The sequence below is a fragment of the Catharus ustulatus genome, chromosome 39 (assembly GCF_009819885.2).
Source record: "Catharus ustulatus isolate bCatUst1 chromosome 39, bCatUst1.pri.v2, whole genome shotgun sequence".
Lineage (NCBI taxonomy): Eukaryota > Metazoa > Chordata > Aves > Passeriformes > Turdidae > Catharus > Catharus ustulatus.
The window spans coordinates 297,367-309,363 of record NC_046259.1 but is presented as its reverse complement, the minus strand read 5'-3'; the positions used below and the strand labels follow the sequence as shown (position 1 = coordinate 309,363).

The 11,997-nt window shown below is 53.9% G+C and overlaps 1 protein-coding gene and 1 long non-coding RNA gene across 2 annotated transcripts; both read right to left on the bottom strand.

Annotated features, from left to right (window-relative positions):
* Positions 1 to 1,207: 1,207 nt before the first annotated feature.
* Positions 1,208 to 10,511, bottom strand: RPS19 (ribosomal protein S19). The gene is made up of 6 exons (XM_033084416.1): positions 10,425 to 10,511; positions 10,254 to 10,324; positions 9,911 to 10,011; positions 2,225 to 2,408; positions 1,382 to 1,436; positions 1,208 to 1,264 (listed from the first exon to the last, which is right to left on the bottom strand). The coding sequence occupies exons 2-6, from the start codon at positions 10,322 to 10,324 to the stop codon at positions 1,238 to 1,240; spliced, it is 438 nt and encodes a 145-aa protein (XP_032940307.1). The 5' UTR covers positions 10,425 to 10,511; the 3' UTR covers positions 1,208 to 1,237.
* LOC117010158 lies at positions 5,365 to 9,208 on the bottom strand. The gene is made up of 3 exons (XR_004420578.1): positions 9,180 to 9,208; positions 8,612 to 8,621; positions 5,365 to 5,753 (listed from the first exon to the last, which is right to left on the bottom strand). It is a non-coding gene; the product is annotated as an uncharacterized LOC117010158 (long non-coding RNA).
* Positions 10,512 to 11,997: the final 1,486 nt, after the last annotated feature.

The window sequence follows — 11,997 nt, the reverse complement described above, 5'->3', positions numbered from 1 at the left end:
CCCCGGGGCTGGGAGTGGGGACAAATCTGGGAGTGGTGACAAATCTGGGAGTGGTGACAAATCTGGGAGTGGTGACAATTTTGGGAAATTGTGACAGATTCAGGAAATGGCTGAGGCTGCAGGGAAACACCACAAACGGCTCTGAGGAGACGCAGGGCGTGGGGACAGCGATCCCCAGCGGCGTGTGGAGGTTGCAGCAGCGGGGACTCACCCATTTTGTCCCCTTTTTTTTGTCGCCGCTTTTTTTGTCGCCGTTTTTTGTCCCCCCTCAGGCACCGCGGACAAAATGGCGGCGCCGGCTTCTCCCTCAGGGAGCTTCCCGCTCTTTTTGAGGCCACGCCCCCTCGAGGCGTCTCGACCAATCAGAGCATGACAAATTTACAAAATGGCGGCCCCCTCAAGCGCCCTTCCCGCCCTTTTTAACTGCCACGCCCCTTTGTGGCGTCTCGACCAATCAGAGCACGACACTCACAAAATGGCGGCCCCCATTCGAAGCTCTTCCCGCCCTTTTTTGTGGCCACGCCCCTCACGGCCTTTCCACCAATCAGAACGCGACGCTTACAAAATGGCGGCCCCCATGCAGAGCTCTTCCCGCCCTTTTTTGTGGCCACGCCCCCTAGAGGCGTCTCGACCAATCAGAGTGCGACGCTCACAAAATGGCGGCCCCCCTCAAAGTTCTTCCCGCCCTTTTTAGCGGCCACGCCCCCTCGAGGCATCTCGACCAATCAGAGCCCGACAAATTTACAAAATGGCGGCCCCCCTCAAGCGCTCTTCCCGCTCTTTTTGCGGCCACGCCCCCTCACGGCATTTCAACCAATCAGAGCGCGCCGCTGGCCCTTGGCCACGCCCCCACCCGCAGTCCCAGAGGGGAGCGGCGAGAGGAGAAAAAAAAAGATTTTTTGTGAGGGGAAAATTTCAATTTCTGAGGTAAAAATCAGCGATTTTGGGGCCAGAACGCGGCTTTTATAGAAAAATATAATCTCCCATGGCAAACCTCTAAATTTTAATTTTTTTTTCTGATGAAAAACTAAATTTTTTCCTCAGGCCGTGTTCTGAGTCAGTGAGGTAAAATTCAGATTTCCAGGGGAAAAGCTCTGGGGTTATGAGGGGAAAAAATTTGTTTTCTGAGGTGAAAATACTTCCCACCCTTCCAGCACAATTATTTTTTAATTTTAAATATTTTTTTCCTCAAAAAAACCACACTTGATTTAAACTTAAAATTATTTATTTTGTTTTCTCAGTGTTTCTTGCTGGCGGCAGCGACCTGGAGAGGCGGAAAAAAAAAAAAATTAAAAATTAATTAGTTAAAAATAAATTAAAAATTAAAATTCCCAAATTTTGAGGGAAAATTTTGGAAATTTAAATATTTTTTAAAATTTACCTGGCCAGCAATTCGATCCAGGTCACGCTGCCCTTGGGGGGTCAATTTTCTGCCACTAAAAAGGGAAAAAACGGTAAAAATTTGGATTAAAAATGTTAAAAATGGGATTGAAAGTGGTAAAAAATTGGATTGAACATGATTAAAATGGGATTGAAAAATGGTAAAAATGGGATTAAAAACGGTGAAAATGGGATTAAAAGTGGTGAAAATGGGATTAACACTGGGAAAAATATAATGAATTTTAAAAATTAATTTTAAAATTAGTAATTAAATAAATAAAATGGACTTTTAAAAGAACAAATAAACAGTGAAATATAATAACTTATTTTAAAAATATGTAACTAAAAACCAAAAATTTCAAACAGTCCAAACCCCAAATGCCCAATTTCCCACCCAAAATCCCCCAAAATCTCAATTTTTTTCCCCAAAATCCCCGATTTTTCACTGTAAACTCCAAAATCCCCAATTTTTCACCCCAAACTCTCAAATTTTCACCAAAACCCCTTTAAAAATTCTCAATTTTTCACCGCAAAATCCCCAATTTTTTCACCCCAAACCTCAAATATTTCCCCCTAATCTTTCAATGTTTACCCCAAAACCTGAAAATTTTTAATTTTTCGCCCCAAAATCCCCATTTTTTTCTCTCAAAACCCCAAATATTTCCCACTAAACTCCCAATTTTCCTCCTGAAAATCCCCATTTTTTTACCCCAAATCCCCCAATATCCACAATTTTTTCCCCAATTTTTCACCGAAAAACCCCAAAAATTGTCAATTTTTCACCATAAAATCCCCAATATTTCCTCCAAATCCCCCCAAAATTCCAGAACTTTCTCGGACTCACCCATCCTGGTCCTTCTCCACCACCTTGAGCGCCTCGAGCGCCTGCAGCACGCGCCGCGCCACCGCCCCCGAGCCGCGGCTGAAGTGGCTGGGCCGGACCCCGCGGCGCTGCCGGCCCCCGTACACCTTGGTCATGGAGCCCACGCCGGCCCCGCCCCGCAGGTACAGGTGCCGGGCTGTGGAGGCTGGAACAAACTGGGATTTACTGGGATGGACTGGGAATAATCTACAGTAACCTGGGAGTCACTGGGATTGACTGGGACTGAACTGGGATTGACACCTTGGTCATGGAGCCCACGCCGGCCCCGCCCCGCAGGTACAGGTGCCGGGCTGTGGAGGCTGAGGAGAACTGGGATTTACTGGGATATACTGGGAATAATCTACAGTAACCTGGGAGTGACTGGGATTGACTGGGAGTAACTGGGATTGACACCTTGGCCATGGAGCCCACGCCGGCCCCGCCCCGCAGGTACAGGTGCCGGGCTGTGGAGGCTGAGGGGAACTGGGAGTCACTGGGATATACTGGGATTGACTGGGAGTAACCTACATTAAACTGGGAGTGACTGGGATTGATCTATGGTGGACTGGGATTGACTGGGATTGACTGGAAGTAACCTGGGAGTCACTGGGATTGAACTGATATTGAACTGGGATGGACTGGGATCGACTGGGATTGATCTATGATTGACTGGGATTGACTGGGAGTAACCTGGGAGTCACTGGAACTGAACTGGGATTGAGTGGGAGTAACTGGGATTGAACTGGGATGTACTGGGAGTCACTGGGAATAACCTACATTAACCTAGGATTGACCGTAATGAACTGGGATTGAACTGGGATTGGTCTATGATTGACTGGGATTGAACTGGGATTGACTGGGAGTAACCTGGGAGTCACTGGGACTGACCTGGGATCAACTGGGAGTAACTGGGATTGAACTGGGATGGACTGGGATGGACTGGGAGTCACTGGGATGAACCTACGTTAACCTGGCATTGACAGTAATGAACTGGGATTGAACTGGGACTGAACTGGGATTGAACTGGGATTGAACTGGGACTGAACTGGGATTGACACCTTGGCCATGGAGCCCACGCCGGCCCCGCCCCGCAGGTACAGGTGCCGGGCTGTGGAGGCTGAGGGGAACTGGGAGTCACTGGGATATACTGGGATTGACTGGGAATGATCTACATTAAACTGGGAGTCACTGGGATTGAGTGGGATGGACTGGGATTAACCCACGAGTCACTGCGATTAATTGTAATGAGCTGGGATTGAACTGGGATGGACTGGGAGTCACTGGGATTGAACTGGGATGGACTGGGAGTCACTGGGATGAACCTACGTTAACCTGGGAGTCACTGGGATGGACTGGGATTGAACTGGGATGGACTGGGAGTCACTGGGATTGACTGGGAGTCACTGGGATTGACTGTAATGAACTAGGATTGAACTGGGATTGACTGGGATTGATCTATGGTTGACTGGGATTGACTGGGAGTAACCTGGGATTGACTGGGAGTCACTGGGATTGAACTGGGATTGACTGGGAGTAACTGGGATTGAACTGGGATGGACTGGGAGTAACTGGGATTGAACTGGGATGGACTGGGAGTCACTGGGATTAACCTACATTAACCTGGCATTGACCGTAATGAACTGGGATTGAACTGGGATTGAACTGGGATTGACTGTGGTTAAACTGGGAGTGACTGGGACTGAACTGGGATTGAACTGGGACTGAACTGGGATTGACACCTTGGTCATGGAGCCCACGCCGGCCCCGCCCCGCAGGTACAGGTGCCGGGCTGTGGAGGCTGAGGGGAACTGGGAGTCACTGGGATATACTGGGAATGATCTACAGTAACCTGGGAGTGACTGGGATTGAACTGGGATTGATCTATGATTGACTGGGATGCACTGGGAGTCACTGGGATGGAGCTGGGAGTCACTGGGATTAACCTATGTTAAACTGGGAGTCACTGGGATTGATCTATGGTGGACTGGGATTGACTGGGATTGACTGGGAGTAACCTGGGAGTCACTGGGACTAACCTGGGATGTACTGGGAGTAACTGGGATGGACTGGGAGTAACCTCAGAGTGACTGGGATTGAGTGGGAGTGACTGGGATCGATCTATGGTTGACTGGGATTGACTGGGATTGACTGGGAGTAACCTGGGATTGACTGGGATTAACTGGGATTGAACTGGGATGGACTGGGAGTCACTGGGATTAACTTTAGTTAATCTGGGATTGACTGGGACTAACTGTAATGAACTGGGATTGAACTGGGATTAACTGGGATCGATCTATGATTGAACTGGGATTGACTGGGAGTAACCTGGGAGTCACTGAGACTAACCTGGGATTGACTGGGATTGAACTGGGATTGACTGGGAGTCACTGGGATGGAACTGGGATGGACTGGGAATAACCTGAGATACACTGGGAGTCACTGGGATTGAGTGGGAGTGACTGGGATTGACTAGGAGTAACCTGGGATGGACTGGGATTTACTGGGATGGACTGGGAGTCACTGGGATTGAACTGGGATGCACTGGGAGTCACTGGGATTGAACTGGGATGCACTGGGAGTAACTGGGATTGACTGGGAGTCACTGGGATTGAACTGGGACTGAACTGGGACTGAACTGGGATTGACACCTTGGTCATGGAGCCCACGCCGGCCCCGCCCCGCAGGTACAGGTGCCGGGCTGTGGAGGCTGGAACAAACTGGGATTTACTGGGATGGACTGGGAATAATCTACAGTAACCTGGGAGTCACTGGGATTGACTGGGACTGAACTGGGATTGACACCTTGGTCATGGAGCCCACGCCGGCCCCGCCCCGCAGGTACAGGTGCCGGGCTGTGGAGGCTGAGGAGAACTGGGATTTACTGGGATATACTGGGAATAATCTACAGTAACCTGGGAGTGACTGGGATTGACTGGGAGTAACTGGGATTGACACCTTGGCCATGGAGCCCACGCCGGCCCCGCCCCGCAGGTACAGGTGCCGGGCTGTGGAGGCTGAGGGGAACTGGGAGTCACTGGGATATACTGGGATTGACTGGGAGTAACCTACATTAAACTGGGAGTGACTGGGATTGATCTATGGTGGACTGGGATTGACTGGGATTGACTGGAAGTAACCTGGGAGTCACTGGGATTGAACTGATATTGAACTGGGATGGACTGGGATCGACTGGGATTGATCTATGATTGACTGGGATTGACTGGGAGTAACCTGGGAGTCACTGGAACTGAACTGGGATTGAGTGGGAGTAACTGGGATTGAACTGGGATGTACTGGGAGTCACTGGGAATAACCTACATTAACCTAGGATTGACCGTAATGAACTGGGATTGAACTGGGATTGGTCTATGATTGACTGGGATTGAACTGGGATTGACTGGGAGTAACCTGGGAGTCACTGGGACTGACCTGGGATCAACTGGGAGTAACTGGGATTGAACTGGGATGGACTGGGATGGACTGGGAGTCACTGGGATGAACCTACGTTAACCTGGCATTGACAGTAATGAACTGGGATTGAACTGGGACTGAACTGGGATTGAACTGGGATTGAACTGGGACTGAACTGGGATTGACACCTTGGCCATGGAGCCCACGCCGGCCCCGCCCCGCAGGTACAGGTGCCGGGCTGTGGAGGCTGAGGGGAACTGGGAGTCACTGGGATATACTGGGATTGACTGGGAATGATCTACATTAAACTGGGAGTCACTGGGATTGAGTGGGATGGACTGGGATTAACCCACGAGTCACTGCGATTAATTGTAATGAGCTGGGATTGAACTGGGATGGACTGGGAGTCACTGGGATTGAACTGGGATGGACTGGGAGTCACTGGGATGAACCTACGTTAACCTGGGAGTCACTGGGATGGACTGGGATTGAACTGGGATGGACTGGGAGTCACTGGGATTGAGTGGGAGTCACTGGGATTGAACTGGGATTGACTGGGATTGATCTATGATTGACTGGGAGTAACCTGGGATTGACTGGGAGTCACTGGGAGTGAACTGGGGTGGACTGGGAGTAACTGGGATTGAACTGGGATGGACTGGGAGTAACTGGGATTGAACTGGGATGGACTGGGAGTCACTGGGATTAACCTACATTAACCTGGCATTGACCGTAATGAACTGGGATTGAACTGGGATTGAACTGGGATTGACTGTGGTTAAACTGGGAGTGACTGGGACTGAACTGGGATTGAACTGGGACTGAACTGGGATTGACACCTTGGTCATGGAGCCCACGCCGGCCCCGCCCCGCAGGTACAGGTGCCGGGCTGTGGAGGCTGAGGGGAACTGGGAGTCACTGGGATATACTGGGAATGATCTACAGTAACCTGGGAGTGACTGGGATTGAACTGGGATTGATCTATGATTGACTGGGATGCACTGGGAGTCACTGGGATGGAGCTGGGAGTCACTGGGATTAACCTATGTTAAACTGGGAGTCACTGGGATTGATCTATGGTGGACTGGGATTGACTGGGATTGACTGGGAGTAACCTGGGAGTCACTGGGACTAACCTGGGATGTACTGGGAGTAACTGGGATGGACTGGGAGTAACCTCAGAGTGACTGGGATTGAGTGGGAGTGACTGGGATCGATCTATGGTTGACTGGGATTGACTGGGATTGACTGGGAGTAACCTGGGATTGACTGGGATTAACTGGGATTGAACTGGGATGGACTGGGAGTCACTGGGATTAACTTTAGTTAATCTGGGATTGACTGGGACTAACTGTAATGAACTGGGATTGAACTGGGATTAACTGGGATCGATCTATGATTGAACTGGGATTGACTGGGAGTAACCTGGGAGTCACTGAGACTAACCTGGGATTGACTGGGATTGAACTGGGATTGACTGGGAGTCACTGGGATGGAACTGGGATGGACTGGGAATAACCTGAGATACACTGGGAGTCACTGGGATTGAGTGGGAGTGACTGGGATTGACTAGGAGTAACCTGGGATGGACTGGGATTTACTGGGATGGACTGGGAGTCACTGGGATTGAACTGGGATGCACTGGGAGTCACTGGGATTGAACTGGGATGCACTGGGAGTAACTGGGATTGACTGGGAGTCACTGGGATTGAACTGGGACTGAACTGGGACTGAACTGGGATTGACACCTTGGTCATGGAGCCCACGCCGGCCCCGCCCCGCAGGTACAGGTGCCGGGCTGTGGAGGCTGGAACAAACTGGGATTTACTGGGATGGACTGGGATTGACTGGGAGTAACCTACGTTAAACTGGGAGTGACTGGGAGTAACCTACATTAAACTGGGTTTGACTGGGATTGAACTGGGATTGACACCTTGGCCATGGAGCCCACGCCGGCCCCGCCCCGCAGGTACAGGTGCCGGGCTGTGGAGGCTGAGGGGAACTGGGAGTCACTGGGATATACTGGGAATAATCTACATTAAACTGGGAGTCACTGGGATATACTGGGAATAATCTACAGTAACCTGGGAGTCACTGGGATTGAGTGGAAGTGACTGGGATCGATCTATGATTGACTGGGATTGACTGGGAGTAACCTGGGATTGACTGGGAGTCACTGGGATTGAACTGGGATTGACTGGGAGTCACTGGGATGGACTGGGAGTAACCCCAGAGTCACTGGGATTAACCATAATGAACTGGGATTGAACTGGGATTGCGTGGGAGTCACTGGAATTGAACTGGGATGGACTGGGAGTCACTGGGATGGACTGGGAGTAACCTGGGAGTCACTGGGATTGAGTGGGAGGGACTGGGAGTAACTGGGATTGAACTGGGAGTGATCTATGATGGACTGGGATTGACTGGGAGTAACTGGGAGTGAACTGGGATGGACTGGGAGTCACTGGGATTGACTGGGAGTAACCTCAGAGTGACTGGGATTGACTGTAATGAACTGGGACTGAACTGGGATTTACTGGGAATGACTGGGAGTAACCTGGGAGTCACTGGGACTGACCTGGGATTGACTGGGATTGAACTGGGATGGACTGGCATTGACTGGGATGTACTGGGAGTCACTGGGAGCCACTGGGATTAACCTACGTTAACCTGGGAGTCACTGGGAGTGACTGTGGTTAAACTGGGAGTGACTGGGACTGAACTGGGACTGAACTGGGATTGACACCTTGGTCATGGAGCCCACGCCGGCCCCGCCCCGCAGGTACAGGTGCCGGGCTGTGGAGGCTGGGACATACTGGGATTTACTGGGATGGACTGGGAGTCACTGGGATGGACTGGGATGGACTGGGAGTCACTGGGATTAACCTATGTTGAACTGGGAGTCACTGGAATTGATCTATGGTGGACTGGGATTGACTGGGATTGACTGGAAGTAACCTGGGAGTCACTGGGACTAACCTGGGATTGACTGGGAGTAACCTACATTAACCTGGGATTGACTGTAATGAACTGGGATTGAACTGGGATTGACTGGGATTGACTGGGAGTCACTGGGAGTAACCTCAGAGTCACTGGGATTGACCATAATGAACTGGGATTGAACTGGGATTGACTGGGATGGACTGGGAGTCACTGGGATTGAACTGGGATGGACTGGGAGTCACTGGGATTGAACTGGGATGGACTGGGAGTCACTGGGATTGAACTGGGATGGACTGGGAGTCACTGGGATTGAACTGGGATGGACTGGGAGTCACTGGGATTGAACTGGGATTGAACTGGGAGTCACTGGGATTGAACTGGGAGTCACTGGGACTGACGGGGAGCAACCTACATTAACCTGGGATTAACTGTAATGAACTGGGATTGAACTGGGATTGACTGGGACTAACCTGGGATGTACTGTGAGTAACTGGGAGTCACTGGGATTGACTGGGAGTAACCTCAGAGTAACTGGGATTGACTGGGATTGACTGGAAGTAACCTGGGAGTCACTGGGACTAACCTGGGATTGACTGGGAGTCACTGGGATTGAACTGGGATATACTGGGAGTCACTGGGATTGACTGGGAGTAACTGGGATTGAACTGGGATGGACTGGGAGTCACTGGGATTGAACTGGGATGGACTGGGATTGAACTCGGATTGACTGGCATATACTGGGATGGACTGGGATGGACTGGGATGCACTGGGATTAACTGGGATATACTGGGATGGACTGGGATGAGCCCAGGATAAACTGGGAGTAACTGGGAGAAACCTGGGACAAACCCAGGAGGAACTGGGACCAGTTTGGGGGGAACTGGGACCAGTCTGGGGCAACTGGGACCAGTCTGGGGAAGGAACTGGGACCAGTCTGGAGTGAACTGGGACCAGTCTGGGGAGGGAACTGGGACCAGTCTGGAGTGAACTGGGACCAGTCTGGGGTAACTGGGACCAGTCTGGGGAGGTAACTGGGACCAGTCTGGGTTAACTGGGACCAGTCTGGGGAGGGAACTGGGACCAGTCTGGGGAGGGAACTGGGACCAGTCTGGGGAGGGAACTGGGACCAGTCTGGGGATAACTGGGACCAGTCTGGGGAAGGAACTGGGACCAGTCTGGGGAATGAACTGGGACCAGTCTGGGGTGAACTGGGACCAGTCTGGGGAGGGAACTGGGACCAGTCTGGGGAGGGAACAGGGCCGAACCGGATCCGGAAGTGGCTCCAGCCCCCATTTCCGGTTCCGGTCTCTCACCTGCGCGCGTGTAGAACCAATTCTCGTCATAGGGCGCCAGCTCCTTGTGCTTGGCCAACTTCACCGTGTCCGCCCATTCGGGAACCTTCAGCTTGCCGGACCTGAGCGGGAGCGGAACCGGGAATGGCACCGGGACCGACACCGGAACCGGGAACGGCACCGGAACCGGAAATGGAACCGCGACCGGAAGTGGGACCAGCACCGGAAATGGAACCGGCACCGCGGACCGCACCGAGACCACGCTCCCCTCACCCACAGCACCCCGGTACCGCCGCACCCTGAACCCCCTCCCGGTACCGCCCCGGTCCCGCCCCGGTTCCGCCCGGCCCGGTTCCCCCCTCACTTCTTGAGGAAGGCCGCGAGCGCCCTCACGAACTCCTGCTGGTTCACGTCCTTCACCGTCACACCGGGCATCTGCGGGGACACCAGGGGATCCCCGCGTTATTTATTTTCCCGTTTTTTCCCCGTTTTTCCCCGTTTTTCCCCCCTTTCCCGGCTCCGCTCCCGTCCCCACCTCGCCGCCGTCTCCGCTGCTGGACCGGAAGAGGCGGAGCGCGGGTTCGCCCGCGCAGGCAGCAGGGGCTGAAATCTCGCGATGTTTCCTCAGCCAATCCGCGCCCGCGAGATTTCGCGCTGGCCAATCAGCGGTGAGGGGGCGTGGTTATGGCTGACGTTGTTGGTTCGCTCCGCGCTCCCCCCGCGCTGGGAATGGTTCGGTCAGCCTGGCCCCGCCCACCGCGTCAGGACCGCTCCTGATTGGTCGGTTTGGCGTTGTGGTCCCGCCCACCGCGCCAGCGCCGCTCCTGATTGGTCGGTTCGGCGTTGTGGCCCCGCCCCGCCCCTCCCGGTGTCCCCAGCGTGTCCCAGTGACCCCAGTGCCACCCCCGGGCTGTCCCCAGCGTGTCCAAGTGACCCCAGAGTGTCCCAGTGCCACCTCTGGAGGTGTCCTGGTGTCCCAGTGCCTCCGCCACGGTGTCCCCAGCGTGTCCCAGTGCCCTGGTGGCCCCGAGTTCTGTCCCCAGAGTGTCCCTGTGTCACCCTGGAGGTGTCCTGGTGTCCCTGTGCCACCACCACGGTGTCCCCAAGGTGTCCCAGTGTCCCCAGAGAGTCCCAGTGCCACCCCCAGGCTGTCTCCAGCGTCCCAATGCCACTGCCACAGTGTCCCCAGTGTCCCCAGTGTCCCTGTGCCACCTCTGGGGTGTCCCAGTGTCCCATAGAGTGTCCCCAGTGTCCCCAGTGCCACAAGCATGGTGTCCCGTGTGTCCCAGTGTCCTGGTGCCACTTCTGTGGTGTCCCCAGTGTCCCCCCAGTGTTCCCAGTGCCATTCCCAGTGTCCCCCCAGTGTCCCCAGTGCCACCCCCAGGCTGTCCCCAGTGTCCCCCCAGTGTTCCCAGTGCCATTCCCAGTGTCCCCCCAGTGTTCCCAGTGCCACCAGCACAGTGTCTCGAGTGTCCCAGTGTCCCCAGTGCCACCTCTGGGGTGTCCCCAATGTCCCTGTGCCATTCCCAGTGTCCCCAGTGTCCTCCAATGTCACAGTGCCACCCCCAGTGTCCCCCCAGTGTCACCCAGTGTTCCCAGAGTATCCCAGTGTCACCACCTCGGTGTCCCCAGTGTGTCCCAGTGTCCCCAGTGTCCCCCCAGTGTCCCAGTGCCACTCCCAGTGTCCCCAGTGCCACATCTGGGCTGTCCCCAGTGTCCCCCAGTGTGTCCCCAGTGTGTCCCCAATGTCCCCCCATTGTCCCCAGTGTCCCCACCACGGTGTCCCCAGGGTGTCCCAGTGCCATTCCCAGTGTCCCCAGTGCCCTCCAATGTCCCAAGTGCCACCTCTGTGGTGTCCCCAGTGCCACCCCCAGTGTCCTCAATGCCACTCCCAGTGTCCCTTTGCCCCTCCCAGTGCCCCCAGAGTGTCCCCAGAGTGTCCCAGTGCCACCCCCGGGGTGTCCCAGTGTCCCCCAGTGTCCTCCAGTGTCCTGGTGCCACTTCTGTGGTGTCCCCAGTGTCCCATAGAGTGTCCCAGTGCCACCCCCAGGCCGTCCCCAGTGTCCCCCCAGTGTCCCCAGTGCCACCCTCAGGCTGTCCCCAGTGTC